The sequence below is a fragment of the Jatropha curcas genome, chromosome 5 (assembly GCF_041381405.1).
Source record: "Jatropha curcas cultivar XTBG-Jc1 chromosome 5, XTBG_Jcur_1.0, whole genome shotgun sequence".
Lineage (NCBI taxonomy): Eukaryota > Viridiplantae > Streptophyta > Magnoliopsida > Malpighiales > Euphorbiaceae > Jatropha > Jatropha curcas.
The window spans coordinates 6328074-6348628 of NC_143155.1; the positions used below are offsets into that span (position 1 = coordinate 6328074).

The window sequence follows — 20555 nt, forward strand, 5'->3', positions numbered from 1 at the left end:
ATGTCAATAAAATATAAGTTCTAAACATGACATATGTTCTATCATAAAGCATGTTTAGAACATGTATAAAACTCCTCCTGAGTTAGTGTAGTAAAGCAACTATGGGGACTTAGAAGAGAAAGTAATTTTAGAAACTGATATTAGAACATACACATAGAAAGAAAAATTTTAAGTTCTAATAATCAGAGTAATAAGAATAGAATAAAAACTGACATTAGAAATAGAACAGAAATCTTAAGTCTAACTTGCAGAGCATAAGTTAGAACAAGAATCTAAGATCTAAAAACTAACCAATCAGTTCATCATGTAAAACATATAGCTCACAAAATAACATAGATTAGAAAATACTAAGCAATAAGATGTAAACCACTAAAGTTACCACATATTAGCAGAGTACTTAACCATCAAAATATCCTGTGCTCTCCCCCTTTTTGTCATCATACAAGAGGGTTAGTAAATAAAATAGCAAAAACAAATAAAAAACACAACCAAAAAAAAATTTGTTCACAAAATATAGACTGATAAAGTAAAGAAAATAAATCAGAGGGATTTGGGGTCAGTTCTAAGCCTCTTAGAACTTCTGAGATTTTGAGCAGGAGCAGTTTCAGTGGAACTTTCTGGATGCTTAGAAGAAGGGTGCAGTGGAGGCTTGCTTCCATGAAGTTTGAAATGAAAGATATGGGAGAGGCATCCTTTGTGATAGGAATAGAAATATTCCGTGATAAATCACAAGGACTGTTAGGATTGTCTCAAAGATCTTACATTGATAAGGTATCAAAGAGATTCAGAATGGAAAAATGCTCCACAGGAATAGTTTCAATTCAGAAAGGAGATAGGTTCAGCAAAATACAATATCCTAAGAATGATTTGGAACGTAAAGATATGGAGTCTATTCCATATGCGTCAGTAGTTGTGAGCTTAATGTATGTTCAAACATGTACTCGATCGAATATTAGTTTCGCCCTAGGAGTGTTAGGGTGATATCAAAGTAATCCCGGGATGGACCATTGGAAAGCTGCAAAGATAGTACTTAGGTATTTACAAGGCACTAAGGATCATATACTCACTTATAGAAAGTCCAGCCATCTAGAAGTGGTGGGATACTCGAATTTAGACTATGCCGGTTGTGTAGATTTGAGAAAGTCTACATTTGGCTACTTGTTTCTCCTAGCTGGAGGAGCAGTATCATGGAAAAGTGGAAAGCAGTCTGTCATTGCTACTTTCACAATGGAGGCTGAATTTGTGGCATGCTTTGAGGTGACTATTCATGCATTATGGTTGCGGAACTTTGTCTCAGGTCTAGGTATTGTCGACAGTATAGCTAGACCGTTGAGAATTTACTGTGATAATTCCGCAGCTGTCTTCTTCTCTAAGAATGATAGGTACTCTAAGGGTGCAAAGCACATGGATTTAAAGTACCTATTTGTGAAAGAAGAAGTGCATAAACACAAAGTGTCAATTGACCATATCGGTACTGATCTGATGATAGTAGATCCGCTAACTTAAGGCTTACTGCCCAAAATCTTCACTGGCCATGTGGATAGGATGGGCATTATAGATAAGTACTTGTTAGCATGATGTTTAAGCTTGTATATATATATACATATGGTTATTTTGCTCATATTATTATGACACTTGGGAATTCAATTAAAGATGTGTTTTTGCTTATTTATGTGTTATCCACATTATGGATGTATACAATAATGGTTTGGGTGAGATAACAATAACATTGATTGTAACAATGTATTGTTTGTTGAATCGTTTCTCGATTACAGTTATTATGGATTAAGATGATCTGTGATGTATGGAAGGAATCATGTCGATTAATGACTTGTAACCGCCATAATTTGATCACTTTAATTCTAATTAAGGTTAACATGATAGATTCAAGAAATGCACATGGGCCAAGTGGGAGATTGTTAGGTTATTTTAATAACCTGAGTGGCCCATGTAATTAAAGGGATGGTTCTGTTGGCTCAAGGGTCAATTTCTAATCTCGGAATTTTGATGATTAAAACAAAATAAATAAATTTAAATTATATTATTTGTGCTAATATTATTTTATGCAGAATTCTTATGGAAAGAAATCGAACAAGGCAAGTCCTACATTATGTATGAAGATATTCGAAGACCCTAGTGATTAGGTATTTAGGATGCATTGTAGGATAGAGAGAAAATTCATCTATAAGCACATAAACTATTTTTTTCTCTCATCAAAAATATTTTTCGGAAATTAGATTCTTCAAAAATAATTTCTTTCGTAAAAATTCTGTTTTCGAAAATATGCTTTAAGAATCGCAATGATTTAATTACCTAAAACTAAAGAGATTTTATCTCTAAACGATTTTGGTAATAAATCATACACTTTCTCTTTTGGAAATACCTTTTGAAGATATAAAGAATTTCAACGTATACTCTTACCTAAAATGAAGGTAGATTGTATCTTTTCATTTTTAGTAAGTAGTATCTTATTCGAAAAATATTTTCCAAATAAAAGTGCTTTCGAAAATCTTTTTGCTTAAAGGAAAGATCATCTTTTATTCTCTTACCAAAAAGGATAAAATAAATTTTTGGTAACTACGATTTTCGTATCTTCTAAATAAGAAAAGTAAATATTCTGATTTCAAAATGAAATATCCACTTTCCAAAAGCAAGAGACACGAAGCTCTCTATATAAAGGAATTCTTCACTCTTTGAACGTGAGGAAGAAAGAGTTTTCGTTTTAAGAGTATTCACTTATTGATCACATCTTTTATCTCTCAAAACTTACTCTCTACCCCCATTTTTCTTTTCATCTTTACACTTCACGTTTTTATCTTTAAAGTGAAAAGAATTTTTATAACTACTTTTGAAAAACGGTTCTGTGTTCTAAACGATTTTCTAATCTGATAAACTGTTTTTCCTATGCTTATATGTGCATTTCTTTCTGTCTATTTAGATTCTGTAATCTATAGTAGACAGGTTTTTATTTGATAAACATTTGTGTAATAGCTTAGGTTAGAAGCTATTGTGAAAGAGGTTATCAAGCGACCTTCTCCGTGAGAGAGATTCTAATGTCTTGAATTGAGTTTCTGTACTCTGCCAAAAACAGAAAGGGTTGAGGTTAGCTAGAACCTTTGGAAAATCTAGTGGGATAAAGGGTAGATCTAGGTGTTGATCTATTGCCTTGTACTGTTGGTTTGTCTCTTACCCTTGAAAAGAGATAACATAGTTGAGGATCTCAAGATGAGTCTTGGGGAGTGGATGTAGGCGAGTTAGTGTCGAACCACTATAAATCACTATGTTAATCTTTTTAAATTTCTGAAGTTTTGCTTGATACTGCTTTATTTACACTTCTGTTTATATTTTAGAAATGCTAAAGTTGTTAATGATTCTGATGTTCTAAAACTGGAATAAGTCTTATCTTCTCTGAATATTAGAACTCTGGAATTCTGATAAGTGAATATACCAAGTTCTAAACTATTTTTCTATTTACAGTATATTTCACTACTTGGGTTTCTAATCTGTTTTCTAAACCTGGTTAAGGCTCTGTGAAGTAGTTCTAATTTCAATAACTGTCTCTCACACTGTCTTATATGATTTTCTAAACTTTGTGAGGAAGTTCTAATTTTAATAGCTTTCCGTCATAAAGAAGTTCTAATATTGAATAAGACATTGTGAAGCAGTTCTAATTAATAGCTGCACTTTGCATAGTCTTTCTATTCTTTATAAATAGAATATTGTGAGGAAGTTCTAATCCATATTCTATTCTCACAAGTTCTTTGTTTTTCCGCTGCACTTAGAATTCTATATTTTGTTTTAAAATTCTAAAATATTTTTAGAAAACCCAATTCACCCCCCCTCTTGGGTTGTGCCATACATATACGGGACCCACAGGTTCTAATTAAGGTGGCCCAAGATGATGGTTATTAGGCTTAATGGGAAGAGGACCAGTTAGGGTTTTAATACCCTTCCTCTGCCTTATAAAAGAGAAAGTAAATGAACAGCGTAGGTTAAGAAAAGAAAACAGAGAGTGTGACGGCTACCTCAAACACATACGGCGATAGGTTGTTTAAGAGAGCGTGAAAAGAAAACTCATGTGCTGTTGATAATTCTCTGACCATTAAGAGAGCACATATGGACAAAAGGCCAGAGTGAAGAAATATAGATCTGCTGTAACAGTGAGAATCGAATTGCCGCAACAAGGTAATCAATAGCTATGGATTAAGGTACGCTTCCGCTTATGTGTGTTCTTATTAAACAAATTCTATGAACTATAAGATCTAGGCTATATAGAGAAAATCCATTTTAGAATACCCGGGCAATCGCTGGCAAATGGCTTGATTTTTCTATATGAGGGGACCAATGAGAAGTTTTTAGATATCCTTAAAAGTACCCATCTAGTTGAGCTGTACATTAAGCATGCACTGGAAAGGGACAAAAATGTAAATGCACACCAAAAAGGCAATTATGACAATTTGTTTGACCTAGCTAAGGTGGACACACTGATAAAGGCAAAGAGGTGGGTGGGTCAAGCTTTTAATATAAAAGCAAGATTGAGCATACTGTTGATGGGAAGAGGCTAGGGATATTGATGATATTAATGAGAGTTTTAGAGTGTTTGGAGAGGAAGTATTTAATGAAGCTGCTGAGGTTGATGGGTTATTTGATGTTAGTGTAGAAGGTGAGAATCTATTTGGTGCATTTGTTACGAATGAAGATGTGGTAGAGGGAACAAACTCAGATGAAGATGTGGTAGAGTATGAATGGATGTCATGCGATGATGCGGAATTGCAAGAGGCTAGGGATGCAGTGAATAAATTTAAAAGCAATCCTAGAAAAGCAAAAGTTGAGAAGAATCCTAATATCCAATAAAGCGTCGTACCTGAAGACCTTTTTGGGTATGATCCATAGGCTGATGAAGAAGTTGTACAAGTAGGCTTAAGCAAAAGAGACAAGTTTTCAGTATTCAGACATGGAAATAGTAAGGTACATTTCTCTATCGGCATGTTATTTAACAAAGGAGATCAATTTAAGGATGCAGTAACACAATGGGTTATAGAAAATAATAGAGATGTAAAATTCATAAGGAATACCAAAACATAATTTAGAGCTAAGTGTGTGAAAAAAAAAATTGTCCTTAGACCATATATGCGTCTAAGGAAAAAAAAAAGAATGATATTCAAGTGAAAATCCCTTATTGATAAACACACATGTTCTATTTCATATAAAAATAGGAGGGTTACTGCTAAGTGGTTAGCTAAAAAGGTTTTACTTAAGTATAAATCTATCGAGTCCATGAAATTAGTTGAACTTAAGGCACAGTTAAAAGAGGATATCAGTGTAGAAATTAAGTTGTGCAAATTGAGAAGAGTAAAGTTACTATATCTGTCTACAATGTTGGTGATACTGAGGGTGAATATGCCAAATTGCAGGACTGTCTAGGTGAAGTGAAAAGATCAAATCCCTTAAGTACAATTGAGATGAAGGTTCAGAGGCTTATATTTGATGAGATGGTTGTTTGTGATAGACTATATATTTCATTTGCTTGTTGGAGGAAGGGGTTTTTAAGCGAATGTAGGAGGGTAATTGGTCTAGATGGGTCATTTCTGAAGGGAAAAATAAAAGGTAAAATTTTAGCAACTGTTGGAAAGGATGGGAACAACCAGATGTTCCCAATCTGTTGGGCTGTTGTCAAGGTTGAAAACAGCAATACTTGGAGTTGGTTTATTGAGATATTGAGAAAAGATCATGCAATTGGTGAAGGAGATGGATGGACATTCATTTTTTATCAACAGAAGGTACATTTCCATTTTTGGTTGTGTTTACATTTATGCTTTGATTCTATTTCCAAACAATATTTGTTTAGTGTTTCCATTTATTTTTTGTTTGCTATCTTTTATACTTTGAGATTTTTACCGTTATACTGATTGTAATTTAGGGTTTTTTAAAGGCTATGAGAGAGCAGATGACCAAATCTGAACAATGATGTTATGCTAGACACTTGTACGCCAACTAGAGTAAGAAACACAAAGGTTATAAATTACATAGGTTGTTTTGGGCATGTGTAAAGTCTTACAACATGTCTGATTTTGAGAAAAACATGATCTAAAAAAGCTATCACCTCAGGCCTTTGAATCCATCCTTAGCACACACCCAAGCTATTAGTGTAGGGCCTATTTCACTATCAGGGTGAAATATGATTTAGTAGATAATAATCTATGTGAGATCTTTAATGGGGAAATATTTGAGCCTAGGTCTAAAAATTATAGTTTCTATGTTAGTGGATATAAGGAGGTTTGTAATGGCAAGATTACATCAGAATAAGGATGCTACCAGTAAATGGATAGGAGAGTATGGCAATAATTAATTAGAAAAAAGTTGTATTTGAACATAGTTGAGAGTAGATTGTTTCACCTTGTATCTAATGGTGAGAAAGGGTATGAGATTTAATACAAGGGAGATACTCATGCAGTTGATTTAAGGAGACAAACTTGCCCTTATAGATCTTGGCAAGTATCTAGAATTCCATGTCAGCATGCAATGTGCGCACTTCTTAATAACGGCCTCAATCCTAATGACTATCTGTCTGGATGGTATAGGAAAGGGAAATATTTAGAAGCCTATTCAACTATGATGGAACCTATGAATAGTGAGAAATTTTGGAAGAAAACTGGCATAGAGGGTCCTTTACCCCCACCAAATGAGAAGAAGCCAAGTAGGGCACCAAAGAGTAATAGGAGGAAAGAAGAGGGTGAAATTTCAAGTGGCCATACATTTTCAAGAAAGTTAGAGTGATGACTTGCTAGACATGTTTTCAAGTTGGTCATAATAGGAAGAATTACAAATTGCTGAAAAGTTAAAATGCAGCTTATAGTGCTTCTGCCACCATTTCTTCACAGTCTCAACCTATAGAAAGACCTTCTAAGTTGCAAATTAGAACATAAATGTCATTGATTATTATTAGCATTTTTTTCTCTTTTTAGGATACTGTTATGAGCATTCTGTCTCTTTTTTGTATTGCAGCAAAAGGGTGGAAAAGGTCGATAGCAGACTGCGCAAGAAATAAATCCACCATCTCAAAAAATTGCAACAACATCAATTGATCTAGACTTGTTTTTTAATGCCTCAATATCATATTCTTCTCTAAAAAATAAGAAAAAAGTGAGAAAATCACTAGCTAGATATGGTGTATACATTGACTTCACCACATGAACAGTAGCTCTCAATATATGCTATTTTTATAAATGTCTTAGAATTTCTTTTAAATTCAAAGTTCTCTTTAATGTTGTTCATTGTACAGCCTAGAAATACTAGTGAAGCCTCATTTCAAACTAAAGAAAGCAAGGGAAATGAGAGAAAAATAGTAGGAGATGAGCCTGAACCTAGCTTTATGACAAACAAAAAGGAGGGGTTTATGAAACAAGAGAATCACTATATAACAAGAACTCAATTGTAGGTAATGGATTTATGATTTGATTAAAATTGTTTGAAGTTTAATTCGAATAAATTTCCATTCTTTAATTTAAATTGTTTGAGAGTTTGATTTGAGGAAAAATATGACTGAAATGACTTGTCAATTTTGAGAGTTTTATTTGTTGTCTTCAATGATAAAATAGGCCAAGAGACTGAAAACGCAGCATAGAAGTACATCAGCCCCTAATGAAAAGAAAAAAAGGCAGTAAGGGAAGTATAGAATGAAGGGCAAAGTGAAGCAATTGAACTCAGCCAAATATTGCCAATACATCAATCTGGAACATCAAGAATTCTCTAAGATGGAGAAGGTATTTTTTTATGCTTTTGAGTTGGGAAAGATGAGTCTGAGATGGAGCAGATGCTTTATTGTTTTATTTTTTTTGTCATTTGAATTAGGAATATTTAATGTACTATTGTATTTCAACAATAGTCACATTAGGACAATCTATGTTTCAGTTTTTAGCCAATTGTATATTGGATTCTTAGTTGACATGCTGTGTATATCCCAAACTCTATCTTTTGTTCCCTTAAATTTAAGTAATGAAATTGGATTTGCTATCTTTATGTAGCAAATTACTTTTATATATATTTCAATGAGCAATCTGCTATTTCCTAATTTTCTATATATGTTTTCTATGTAGATATTTATTTACATAATTTTTCAAGTCCAACAGCTTTTTTTTTGTTCTTTTTAGTTCATTTCACATAATAAAAGGAATGATATGTTAGAGACATTGAACACAATGACAAGCTATGAAAAAAGTGCATTTTCATTCATTACATTAAACTCAGCCCCACAACATGAAAGTTAAATACATCTCCCATCATTCAGACATTTCATCAAACACATTGTCTACAGAAACCATACTTTTCCATTCAACCAAAACCTAAGTCAATACAACACTACAATTTTCACACATTCATCCATTCATTACAATCCATCATCCCTAACTCAGTCAATTCACAAAATACCCAAAATCTCGCAACTCTCATTCATTTAAAAAATATGATAAGTATTAAAACTACAATTGCACACCTATAACCACTTCTCCCTTTTCAAGCTCCTTTCTAGATCAGCTTTAAGATCATTTCTCCTCCTCAACAACCCTGTAATTATCCTTTTCGACCTATCACATATAGTTAGATCAAGCCACTGGAAGTATGAACACCCTTGGTTGCGATCAACCAGATAAAGCTCACATGCAACGAATCGTCGTCTTAGATTCAACTCAGTTCATGACGTTCGTTGAAGACATGGCATTCCACATCTACAGAAGCGAGCTTCAATCTCCATTGAAGACTGTCACTTTTTCTTTCACAAGCTCTAAAACTCGATTTAGGTTTGCAAAAGGAATGAAATTCCTCTTTTAAACGCACAGCTTTTGGGTAAAAGAAAGTGAAGGCAAAATGATAACTTTCTATCATTTGTCGCGTTACTCACAATTAAAACCAGTCAATAGTGATGTGGCATGCCATGTCAGCACGTGACTAGACTAAAGTAGGCCTCGCTGTTTTATTATTCATCTTTTCGGTTGCCAATTCACAAAGTAAACACCTAATTGCATGATTTGAAATGTTTAGATACCCAATTGATAAAGTTTTCCGTTCATACCATAAATTGAAAAGATTTAAAAAGTTCAAACACCAAAATTGTCATTTATCCTTACAAAAAATGAAGTTCAAGGGCCATAAAATCGATTTAAAGATCAAGTGCCACTATTTTTTTGTCAAAATTTAAAGATTAAATTATATATCCGGTCATCTTTGTATAGAACTCACTGTAGTAGTATTAACTAGTGAAAGCTAAAATTCAAGTCAATTTTTAACTTAAAAATTTATAACAAACAATTTTGCAATATAAAAATTTCAACTGAATGATTCAGTGCTTCAAATTAAAATTTTAAATTTTCAAAAATTGTTGGGTTAGAATCTTAATTGAAAGTTAAGATTGCAATACTTCATGCTCTTGCATTTTTATTTTATTATTATCGTTTCTTGTTCCTCTTCCGCTCTATACTTCCTATCATACTTTGTTTTCATACCATCAAGAACATAAAACATGGTCCAAAGATAATAACTGGGGGGTTTTCCTTTCTTTTGGTTTTAACAAGTTATACAACTGCAACTACATATCGTCCTCCTGCCCAGGACCTATCTCGCAGTGTTATCCTTTAAACGTGCCATTCAATACCAAATTGACCCTACTGATTTCTTGTCTCCATTAGGGTTTTACATGGAAAATTCACAGGCCAGCAAATGGCTAATCACAAAACAATATCATAACTGAAAATCTTACACCATGTTAAATCCCAGACATTCCACTTTCTACAAAGGGGAGAAATATATAATCAAATGTACGTGATAAAATACAACTTCGTTCGTTCAGTCAGAGTCAGAGTCGTGTCTTCTCTTGCTGTGTTTCTTGTGTTTCTTTCTGTCATCTGTATCATGAGAACGCCGTTTCTCACGCCTTTCACGTTTCTCATGTTTCTTCTCCTCAAGTTTTTTCTCCTCGTGCTTCCTCTTCTTTCGGCTGCTTTCACCCTCTGATTCATCTTCTTCAGATTTCCTTGCTGATGAATCAGGCACAACCTCCTTCACTGGCTCAGGTAGAACTTCTTTTTGATTAGAAGGAAGAGTAGTTGGGTCTTCCCAGGGACGGGGCGCTCTGCAATAAAGGAAGTACATCAGTGAAACACCAGAAAGAATCTTGCGAAGACCTTCAAATTTAACCATGGAATTTTCAGTATCAAGCCTATGTATCTCCAAGACATTCATGGATGTCATTTAATTGTCCTAGAATAGAAGTATTCAATGCCTATCTCATCCAACAACAGCATAAGGTAACTACCATAAACATGAAAGACCTGGTTCAAACAGAGTAAAAATTATCCGAGATAACGTTGTAAAATGACTCCTCCATGTCCTTCCCCCTCCAAAGAAAAAAAAATATATATGCTGCCTATTATACACTTGTCAACCATAACATCTAAAACAGGTTATTTGGTTAAAGAAATAATAACAAATACAGGCATCAACATACATTTTTATATGGGAAATCTAGAAAGAAAAATTGATTAACACATATCAATTTTAGGAAATCATAAAGTGTGTTTATCTCTTCCTACAAATACAGACATATTAGCCCTTAACCAGGTTTAAGAATGGAGGTATAGAAACAGATTTTTTTAAAAATGTTTAGGAATGAAATTTATTGCAATTATTAGCAAAAAGATCTTCAAATTTCCAAGTTGAAGAAACGCAGGTTTCTTGCCAATAGCTGTCCAATCAGAAAAGCACTTCAGGCTGAGACATCAGGCCCCACAAAAATAATATTCAATAACTTGAAGGAATAAGGCTTTTTTAAGATTATTATTGAAATTAGAAAGCAAATGGTCAATAATTAGAAAGAAATATATACTTTATATGTTATAAGTGTATTTTATCCTACAAATAATGTTATGTTAATTTTGTGGAATTCATTTCCAATTCCATCAATCTAAAGTTATAACCAATTCCAATCTAAATGGTCAATATGCTAAGGTTAATAATAAGACAACTGCATATGGAGAGTTTATATGAACCAATTTCTGTCTTTGAACAAAAAGTTCCTAAAAGTAACACAGGATATTCAAGGAACCCAGATGACTTAAAATGTTTCACAAAGGAAAGCTAAAAGGTGTCATGAGTCTTCACAAGTGTCAAGTGCGTACAATAAATGCTCATGAGAAATGCAAATAAGTTTAACCTATTTCTATGGCAAGCTTGGATATAGTGGAAGCAGAATACATTTGCACCTTCCTGGAAAACAACCAACCACCCCTCGCCCCCCACCCCGGGCGCAAGTCAATTGGGCTGTTGCAAACACAAGTATGAGGCCCAATGCCCCCATAAGGCAGACAAACCATGCATGTAGTTCTCAGCCTCCTACAATCTAAAACTTGAACGAGCAAAAGAAACTTTCTCAATATTTACCATACGAGTATAATGCCCATTTGATATTAATTCACAGCCACCAACATCTTCTGTTCAGATGGCATAATCTATGGACCAACACACAACTACAATCGCATACAAGTCCAAACTCCAAAGACGCTGAAATCATTTAAATGCAAATCCTTAATATTACCAAAAAAGTTGAAAGAAAATCAGCTCTTAATCAATTAAAACTATCAGAAGAATCAACAAAGGGAGAACTATTTCACCAGAAAGGGTTGAGTTTGATCTCAGAAAAGAAAAAAAGCACTTAAAAAAACAAGCTTGGCTCTAGCTCTGACAATGAGATATCTTTTCTTGGTCATCTAGCACTATGCATACTTCTCACCTTCTTCCAGGAGAGGGAATGAGAGGATGAGACTTTATTGTACCACTGGCATCCTAAAATCTATCAAGCAAGTCACAGTATTGTTGTGTTACTGTCACAAATTTGGATCTAGTTACGGGTATTTGAATTAGGGGATGAGGTTTGAGATAATGTGTCTAGGAAGGAGTTTTCTTCCTTCTACCTATGGTGACAGACTTAGAGAGAATCTGCAATCTCCTGGAGCTCGTTAAGAGAGAACTCTACAATCTCTGAGTTTTAGTGACTCAAAACCTTTTCTTACTCTCCTTACATTTTTCCTGATCTCTCAGCCTTTTAAACTAAACTGCCCACTAATAACTATCCCTCGAAAAGACATGAAATGGTTGCTGGGAAACTATTGGCTCTTTGAAGTTCAAGGTTGTTTCAATTTTCCCGAGGTTCCTAAATTATTACTCCTGATAGGTGGCCCTATTAAATCATTTTGAAATGATGGTACTGCCCCTAGGAGATTCTAAACCTGCTGGACCTTTTTCTGTCGATGCTTGGCTATGGCTGCTCTTTTATTGCTGATGTTCTCTTTTGAAATAGAAAAAACATGGGTGAGGGCGTCAAGTTTAGATTTTAGTTCTTCTTCATGTAGGGCTTTGTTCACAGCTTGTCCCTCTAGGAATAATGTTAGGATTCTATCAAGTTGCTGTTGAATAGATTCATCCATAACTTTTGGCTCTGAAACTAAATGTTACTGTCCCAAATTTGGATCTGATTATGGGTCTTTGAAGTAGGGTAACTGGTTTGATATAGGGTGCCTTAGAATGAATTTTACCCATGGTTAAAGAGAATCTGCAATCTCCCAGAGCTCGTTAAGAGAGAACTCTACGATCTGAGTTTTAGAAAGTCAAAAACATTTCTTAAAATGCTGCTAACATTTTTCCTAATATCACAGCCTTTTAAACTACCCACTACAATAACTACCCACTAATAACTATCCATTACAGTAAATAACTTGCTTAACCACCCCGCAAATACCCACTAACAAAGAAACTGATAACATGATAAAAAACCTGAATAACTAAATAAAACTACCTTAAAGACAGCAGTAAAACTACCCTAAGTATAGTTTGCCATGCCATGCCTTAGTGAATAACTTTAGTATGAGATGAGCAAAAATACCTTGAGAAACCAAGACCATCAACACGTGCAGCTTCTGCATGCCCCGCTCCCACATCTTCTGCTGTAGAGCCTCGTTTCACAAGTTCTGAGAACTCATGTTTATCAAGCCGACTTCCCTGAGGCCGACTAGCACGCTTTGGAGCTAACCCAAGCGCCTCCCTCATGGCCTGCTCCTCTTCTTCCTTAATTCTTTTTATCTCTTCTTTTAAAGCATCTGTATTTGAACTCCCAGATTTTTTATCCCTGGCGTACCAGTGTAAATCTTTACCTGTAAATAACAAAGGAAAAGGTTGGGAACATTCTATGGGCATGACTTGGATAATCCTGGCAGTAGATGAGACAAAAAAATATTATGCAAAATGCAGTGATGAAACTACTCTTACAAGAAGCCAGTCAACCGGAAATCACTTCAAGTCGAGCCATTAGGCCCACAACATTGGAGTTTGAATTTACCATCCTTCCTCTGAAAGTCAATATTTCCAGGAATATGGACACATGATAAAACGGCCAAACAGCCACAGACAACAAAAGCCTTCATGAATCTATCCAACCTATGACTCAAAGAAACGTATCAAAATATATGTTTCTATGTGCCTCTTCTGCAGAATATAATCCCAAAAAAGAATAATCTGCAAGAAATTGAGATGGGCTTATTTTAATTTGGGAAAATAATTAATCTGTTCCTGAGGTTTGACCAAACTAACTAACTCGTCCTCGTATTTTATCAAATGATCCCCGAGCTTTACTTCCGTTAAATCCTTCAGTCCTTCCATCCTTTTTTTTTCTGATTGCCGTCAAAATGTGTGAAAAGTAAAAAATAACCCCATAATTAAACAAGAAAAGACAAGAATAGCCTCTAAAATGCTTGTTTTTGTTATGAATAAAATGATGAATTAAACAAGAAAAGACAACAATAGAAACTTTTAACAGTAGCTTTTATAGTCAATTAACTCGTATATATTGGCTACTCTAACTTATGTTTCTGAACTGTTGCCTAGTTCCTCCGCTGGTAAGTCAAACAAAAGCTAAATCCATAACATAGAACAAACTCAAGAATAAATTTAAATTCAACAAATCATTAAATGCATATAAACGATAAAAAAAAAAGAGAGAATTCTGAACAAAGAACAAAGAGACTCATGAAATCGGTATCGGGCACAAAAAATTTTCCATGATTCTGGAATCTTTTTACATGTATGTTAGCAAAATCTGTGTCATGACAAATGGGTTGACTCTTCTCTTGGTTAGAAGCTGTATGGAAAACTATACTAGAAAAAAAATCCAAGATCAAGAGAAAAAGATGAATAAAATGTCAATCAACAAAATACCTCTTTACAGAAGATCACAAGGACCCGAATGAGAGGAACCAACACTCCACTTACTGTCCATCAATCTTCCAATTGTGTTCATAAACCAATCCTCCCACAAGCCACCAAAGAATTTGAACAAAGAACTTATTTCAAACCAAGAATCCTCCAAAGTTGCCTTCTTTTGAAAACCAAGAATCCAACAACCCCAATCTGCAAAATTGCAGCAATACCCACAAGCAGTAATCATATCTTCTTCCCTGTGTTCATTTTGATCTTTTTGCGTTGGCGATGGCGGTGCTTGATGCCTCTTTGAGGCGCTGGACCGCAATGCATGCCTTGGTGGCAGCGGAGGACTGCTTATTGGAGGTGAGATGGAGGTGGAGGTGAAGGTAGAGATCAAGACCAAGACCGAGACCGAGAAACAAGACTGAGACTGAGGTGTAGGTGGAGGTGGAGAGTGTCCGTTGCTAGCTTGCGTGGAGGCAGGATGATCGGATCAGATCTAGCGATGCATTGTGGTGGTTTGCCGCTGTTTGCAGCAGCAGAGTAGGGAGTTAAGGAGATGATAGTAGTCTAGGTTAATTATGTTTTTTCTTGTTTAACTGAGGGGCTATTTTTGACTTTTCACACATTTTAACGTCAAAATCAGAAAAAAAATGGATGGAAAGACTGACAGGTTTAACAGAAATAAACCTCAGGGGCCGTTAATTAATATTAATAAAATACGAGGTTGAGTTAGTTAGTTTGGTCAAACCTCATGGACGAATTAATTATTTTCCCTTTTAATTTTCCAAATACTGTATTAGAGACAACTACCTCATGACAGAGTTTTCAAGATACTTTTAGTTTAAAACCAGAGCTCTTCTGCATTTAGAAAATTGAAATAGGTTTAGTTTAAGGCACATGCAGAAATAAGTTTTTGAGACTATTCAAATTTCAGATCATAACCCTCATTTACACATTCATTAAGATAATTACTAATTTATCAAAGAAAATAGAATAACTTTTGCCTATTAGAGTTTAATAATTCCCATAATATTTAAAACGAGCTTGCATAAATGCTTACTGGTTAAATCAGGATTAAAAGGGAGAAAAATGACAAGAGTGACACATGAACTCAACTATGAATACTTTATATCTCAGCTTACTAAAAACTTGAAAAATAATTGTGAACAGAAGCACTCGGTAGCCAACAGTGAAAGCAAAAAGAAAGATCTGCTCTAAATGCAGCCAATGCATACTCTCTCATGTACATCTCAAATATCTGATAGTTCCATCAAATCAAAGATCCAATAAAAAACTACAAATATGCCAAAGACTCCAGTTTGTCTCACTTTTACTTCCAATTACAAAAATGTTAGGATCACTATATTGCCAAGGCTCTAATAATGATAAAGCAGTGGACATTGAATACCAAGACTAGAAGTTCTGCATTTTAAAAGTGTACAAACATTAGACCAAATCTTTCTCAATATCCAAACTGCACCTCCGCTAATCAACCTTTGAATTCATCTATATAGCCCCCATTTGGAATAAATCCTATTTTGCAGAATGGGATGTTGAAATTAAACATGCAGGACGCATCCAAATGAGTGTCCAATTATAAAATAAAATTTCATAGAAACAGAAACAATGAACTTCCATTACTATATTTCCATATCCAAGCAAGCAGACATCTTGGAAATTCAACAATTTAGTTGGATGGAGATCTCAACTTGACACAGCATAACAAAAGGAAATATTATAAAAGAAAGAACTTTCGTTAAGGAACACTGATTCACTGAGATAATGCAGAAAGATATGCTTGAATCACTCCCTATATAGAAACGGCCTAGATCACTGATACAGAGAGATGCTCTAAAATGTCCACTAAAGCATTTTCAATAAAAAATTTTAAAAAAAAAAAATTCCTTTATGGAAAATGAGAAAAATGAAATTTATTAATTTAATTTGAGAAGACAAATGCCACAATCTATAAAATTAACTAGAAATAAAAAAATGTACCACCTCCACTGCATAAATGCAATTTGCAATTCAGTTGACCCAAAAAGTTATTTGTAGTTACTATATTTCATTCCTTAAGCACAAACATGTGAAAGCTAAAATAGAAAAAGATGCCAAAAACAGAACAAACAGCTTAATCCTTCAAAAATATATGAGCATTTACATGTATCCTAGCACCATTATAATTGATGCAGGACCTAAAGTCTAAAACTGTTCATATTACTGAACTTCAGCAGCTTTCTAATTAAGGTTATTTAAGTTTTAGTCAAACTAGACTTAAAAAAAATCAAACCCTTTTCAATAAGGAATTTGTTCTGGCAGGTTTTATGTTTAGAAGGTGTTTGGTTTGGCTTGTAAGTCAGTCAAATCTATTTTTTTAATTAAAAAGTCATACATAAAATAGCACTTGGCTTGGCTTAAAAGTAAAAAAAAAAACTAGTTATAATAAATCAGAAGTCACAAATAAGCTCATATTTATGATTATCTACTTATTTTTTAAAACTACTCTTTGGCCAAATAAAAGACTATATTATCCTAATAACTTTTAAAAATACCCACATCATTCATGTTTGCAAACCTTTAAACTTCGAAACTAATTAACATACCCTTCCTTTTTTGGCCATTTTGACAAAATAATTTACTATTACGTATTTACTAACCAAAAAACTTAAACTATTTAGAAGTAATTTTTAAGTAATTCTACTAAACACTTAACTGTTTTGTTTTTGAATTGACTTATGGGTCAAAAAATACATTTAATTCAAAAGTTAAGAGAATGTACCGAAACCAAATACCCTCTTAATCCTTATTTTATTAGGATTATAGTTAAGACCTTACTTTAGTAGGATCATACCCCAATAAATTGAGCTGTAATTTGCAGTTCTAAGAGCAGATTTCAGGTTCCAGTATTTTCAGTAATGAAAGAAGTAGTTTATTGGTCTTTATTTTCCTGGTTGTGCCATCAGAACATTCAACCCCTTTTTGGTCGAATTATGCTCTATTAATCCACATTTTTCAATACTCTCTTGTCTTGTCAAATCAACAACCTAATTAGGGTTAGGGTTATTTCTGCTACTTCAGTAATCATTTGCCCCAGATAACAATTTTGTGACCAGAAAGCAAAAATGCAAAAAACAGAACAATCTACAACCACCTCCTAAATCATACATAATATCAAGAATGTATTAAATACAAGATGTTTTACAGCAAAAGAGCAATTTGATTTGCAAAACTAGGTACAAGGTGGCTAAAAAATTCTTATAATGATAGAGAAAGCACACACAATATACCAACAAGAAAATGCAGAGCACATTATGCAGTAGCAAAGTAGATAAATCTGATGGTGAAACGGTAACATTTTTTTATAATGACGAGAGCATACCTTTCTGCCATCTTCCAACTGGGGCCTTAATACTATGACCAAGATAATTCTCGCGATGTTTATCAACCTTAACATCATCCCAACTAAATTCTGCACATAAAAAATTTCTTTGTCACCGTTATCACAAATTCATTGCTTAATATCCAAAGAAAATAAAAATAAATCAATAAAAACGCCAGAAGAACCCTAATTGATTGAATTGAATGATTAGTTCCTAAGAACTTATCAACATTTAACATAAATAGGTTCACTTTCTTTCCTTTATCGTTTTATGAAGTTCAAATTGCTAACTAGGTTAGACATCATCTAGGGAACTGGTTTTTCCTTTTAAAAAAAAAAATTCGAGTTGGAACCACGATAATTCAACATAATAGCAATTGAGTTCTTTATATATAGAGAGAGAGAGAGGGAGAGATCTTACGATCTCGGCCGCCGCGGACGCCACCTCTGGTTGGATGATACATCGTTGTTGAAACTTCTAGTCGAAAGCTGAAAGAAAAAACTCGTCTCTTCAAATCTTCCTGGAAAGGGGTTTCGAAGAAATTAATATTCTAAATGAAATTCTTACTCGGCGTCCCCATAAAATATGAAAACTTCGTTTAAAGAAAAAGAAATTATTAAAGAACAAGAAATTATAAAATTTATATAGAACAATGAGAAATTATCCACTCAATAGTAAAATTGATGCATAATGATTTTTTTTATAGAAAATAATTATTTTTATTAAAAAATAAAGGTGAATAGCCAAAATAAAAAATCTTCCCTTGACATTTTTATTAATGCTAGCGATTTTTTTTTTTTTTATTTTATCCATCTATATCACATAGATTAATTAATTTATATTATGTAGCCTCATCCATCAAAATTAAGTTGATGTACCATTATTGATCGATGAATAGGCCCACAAATATTATTGACTAAGCATTCCACCTCAGCTAGTAAATAAAAAATTAGAAAATTTCATTAGAACATCTCCAATGTGAATTGCTCATCTTTAATTGACACATCAGAAAAATTAAAGTTAAAAATTATATACGTTCTCCAATGCTATTGTCTATTTAGTTTATTAGACTAATGTGTAAAAAAAATAGACACAGTCAACCATATCTCTATTTTTAGAAGACTTATTATATAGCGTAACTTAGTTATTTAATTCATTTTTTCCTATTAATTTTATATTCTTTTTCCACCATCTTTCTCTTTGCACTTGAACTTCTCCCCTCAACCCATTTATTCTTGGCGGTGAAACAAGAAAACTGGAGTTGCATTGTTCTTGTATTTAATAAATTACCAAAACTAAGAAAGCCCTAGTAATTGGACCAGTGAAGAAGCTCCGACCAAGATAACCCTTTCTTTACTCTTCGTTTTTATTCTTTTTGTTCTTTTATTTTAGTTTGATTATTGTTGCATGTTTAGTATTCGTAATCAAATAGCCCAAAAATTAACCTTAAAATTTAATGTAAATATATCTCTCAAGTTCTCATTCTTCACTGTGAAGGGTTTTATGTTTCCTTTTCTTCATTGTGTTTGTTAATTCCATTTTTTTTTTTTTTTATGTTTCTATTACATGTTGCTATCTAAATCATTAAAAAAAACTACAAACTTTATGGGTAGTTTTAATTGTATCCAACTTTCTTTTTCCTAATACTCTTAACTTTAACTTTAGTTACAATAGTACCCGAATTTCAAATTGTATCCAATTTAATAAATAAAGTATTATTTTCGTTGGATCTATGCTTTCTGAATGTAGATCTTAAAGTATGTTTCCTTTCAACTATGCAAAATTAAAAAAAAAAAAAATTCTCTTTCCTAAGTTTATATATGATTTTGATTTTCTTATGTTTATTATGAATATGACAGTGAAATTACATATATTTATTTTCTAATATTGGTTCAGAATTTAAATTCATTAAAATCCAAGGTTTAGTTAGTTAAAAGCATAGAATAGTAATTTAGGTTTTTGTTTTACCATTTTCTAAGCATAGAATTTTAGCTAGGGTTTATTGAAATTATACTTAAGTTAGATCTCTTATAAAAATAAAATTTGTTTATTACGATGTCATTTATTTTTAGAAAATTATTACATTTTACTACGACAACACAACCACAATAGCTTATGCTAAGGATCCAAAGTATTATGGAAAATCAAAACATATTGACACTAGATATCATTTCATTCAAAATATTATTGAACAGGGTCAAATATTCCTTAAGCATATTCATACTCGTAATATGGTTGGTGATCCTTTCACCAAACCAATTATTAGGGACTTATTTTTGAAACACATCAAAGGTTTAGGACTGTTTAGGATTTGATATACTTGTTGTTTGGACATTTTTTATATTATACAATTAATAATGGCAGTGGATATATTTTTTTTTTATTTGCATAATCTTGTGGCACTATTTATATGTATGTATGTATATATAATTTTTTTAATAAAATGTCATTAGATTTTTTGAGATTAGCCCTCTCATATGGGTGATCGCCCTATCGCTAAGTGAGTGAGTATGATGAGACTATAGGGTTTAGTGGGTGCGCAAATTAATATCATATTACTAATGTGAAAGTATGATAATTGGATATTCATGTCGCCTTAAACAAGAGGTTAAGACAAGACAAATTAGATTAGTCGAACATGCAATTTATCCACTTCCATGAAACCTATTTATAGCCGAATTGAAATATTTAAGAAAATACATATGGTATTTATCTTGAAATTATTAGATTAGATGCTCATGCGGAGTAACTAAATATAAATTCATACGGTGTTTTAGCGTGACATGTCCTGAGTGGGAGCTGCACCATAACATTCAAATTTGTGTTGTATATGCTATTTTGCGACCGTTATAGGAGTGATTGAATTGATTCCTATTTCATCACTGTATGAGCCTTAGGATTTATAAAATCCATACATATATACCTTTTAGT

General features: G+C 33.2%; 1 protein-coding gene and 1 long non-coding RNA gene across 3 annotated transcripts; one reads left to right on the top strand and one right to left on the bottom strand.

Annotated features, from left to right (window-relative positions):
- Positions 1–4492: 4492 nt before the first annotated feature.
- Positions 4493–8041, top strand: LOC105636496 (uncharacterized). 2 transcript variants are annotated; one of them, XR_001046967.4, is made up of 3 exons: positions 4523–5780; positions 7283–7438; positions 7599–8041. It is a non-coding gene; the product is annotated as an uncharacterized LOC105636496 (long non-coding RNA). The 2 variants fall into 2 exon arrangements; XR_001046968.4 differs by lacking the exon at positions 7283–7438 and having other exon boundaries at positions 4493–5780.
- Positions 8042–9515: 1474 nt separating this feature from the next.
- Positions 9516–18263, bottom strand: LOC105636495 (leukocyte immunoglobulin-like receptor family A protein). The gene is made up of 4 exons (XM_012219774.4): positions 18045–18263; positions 17624–17713; positions 12929–13196; positions 9516–10123 (listed from the first exon to the last, which is right to left on the bottom strand). The coding sequence occupies exons 1-4, from the start codon at positions 18085–18087 to the stop codon at positions 9838–9840; spliced, it is 687 nt and encodes a 228-aa protein (XP_012075164.1). The 5' UTR covers positions 18088–18263; the 3' UTR covers positions 9516–9837.
- Between the last annotated feature and the right edge of the window lie 2292 nt (positions 18264–20555).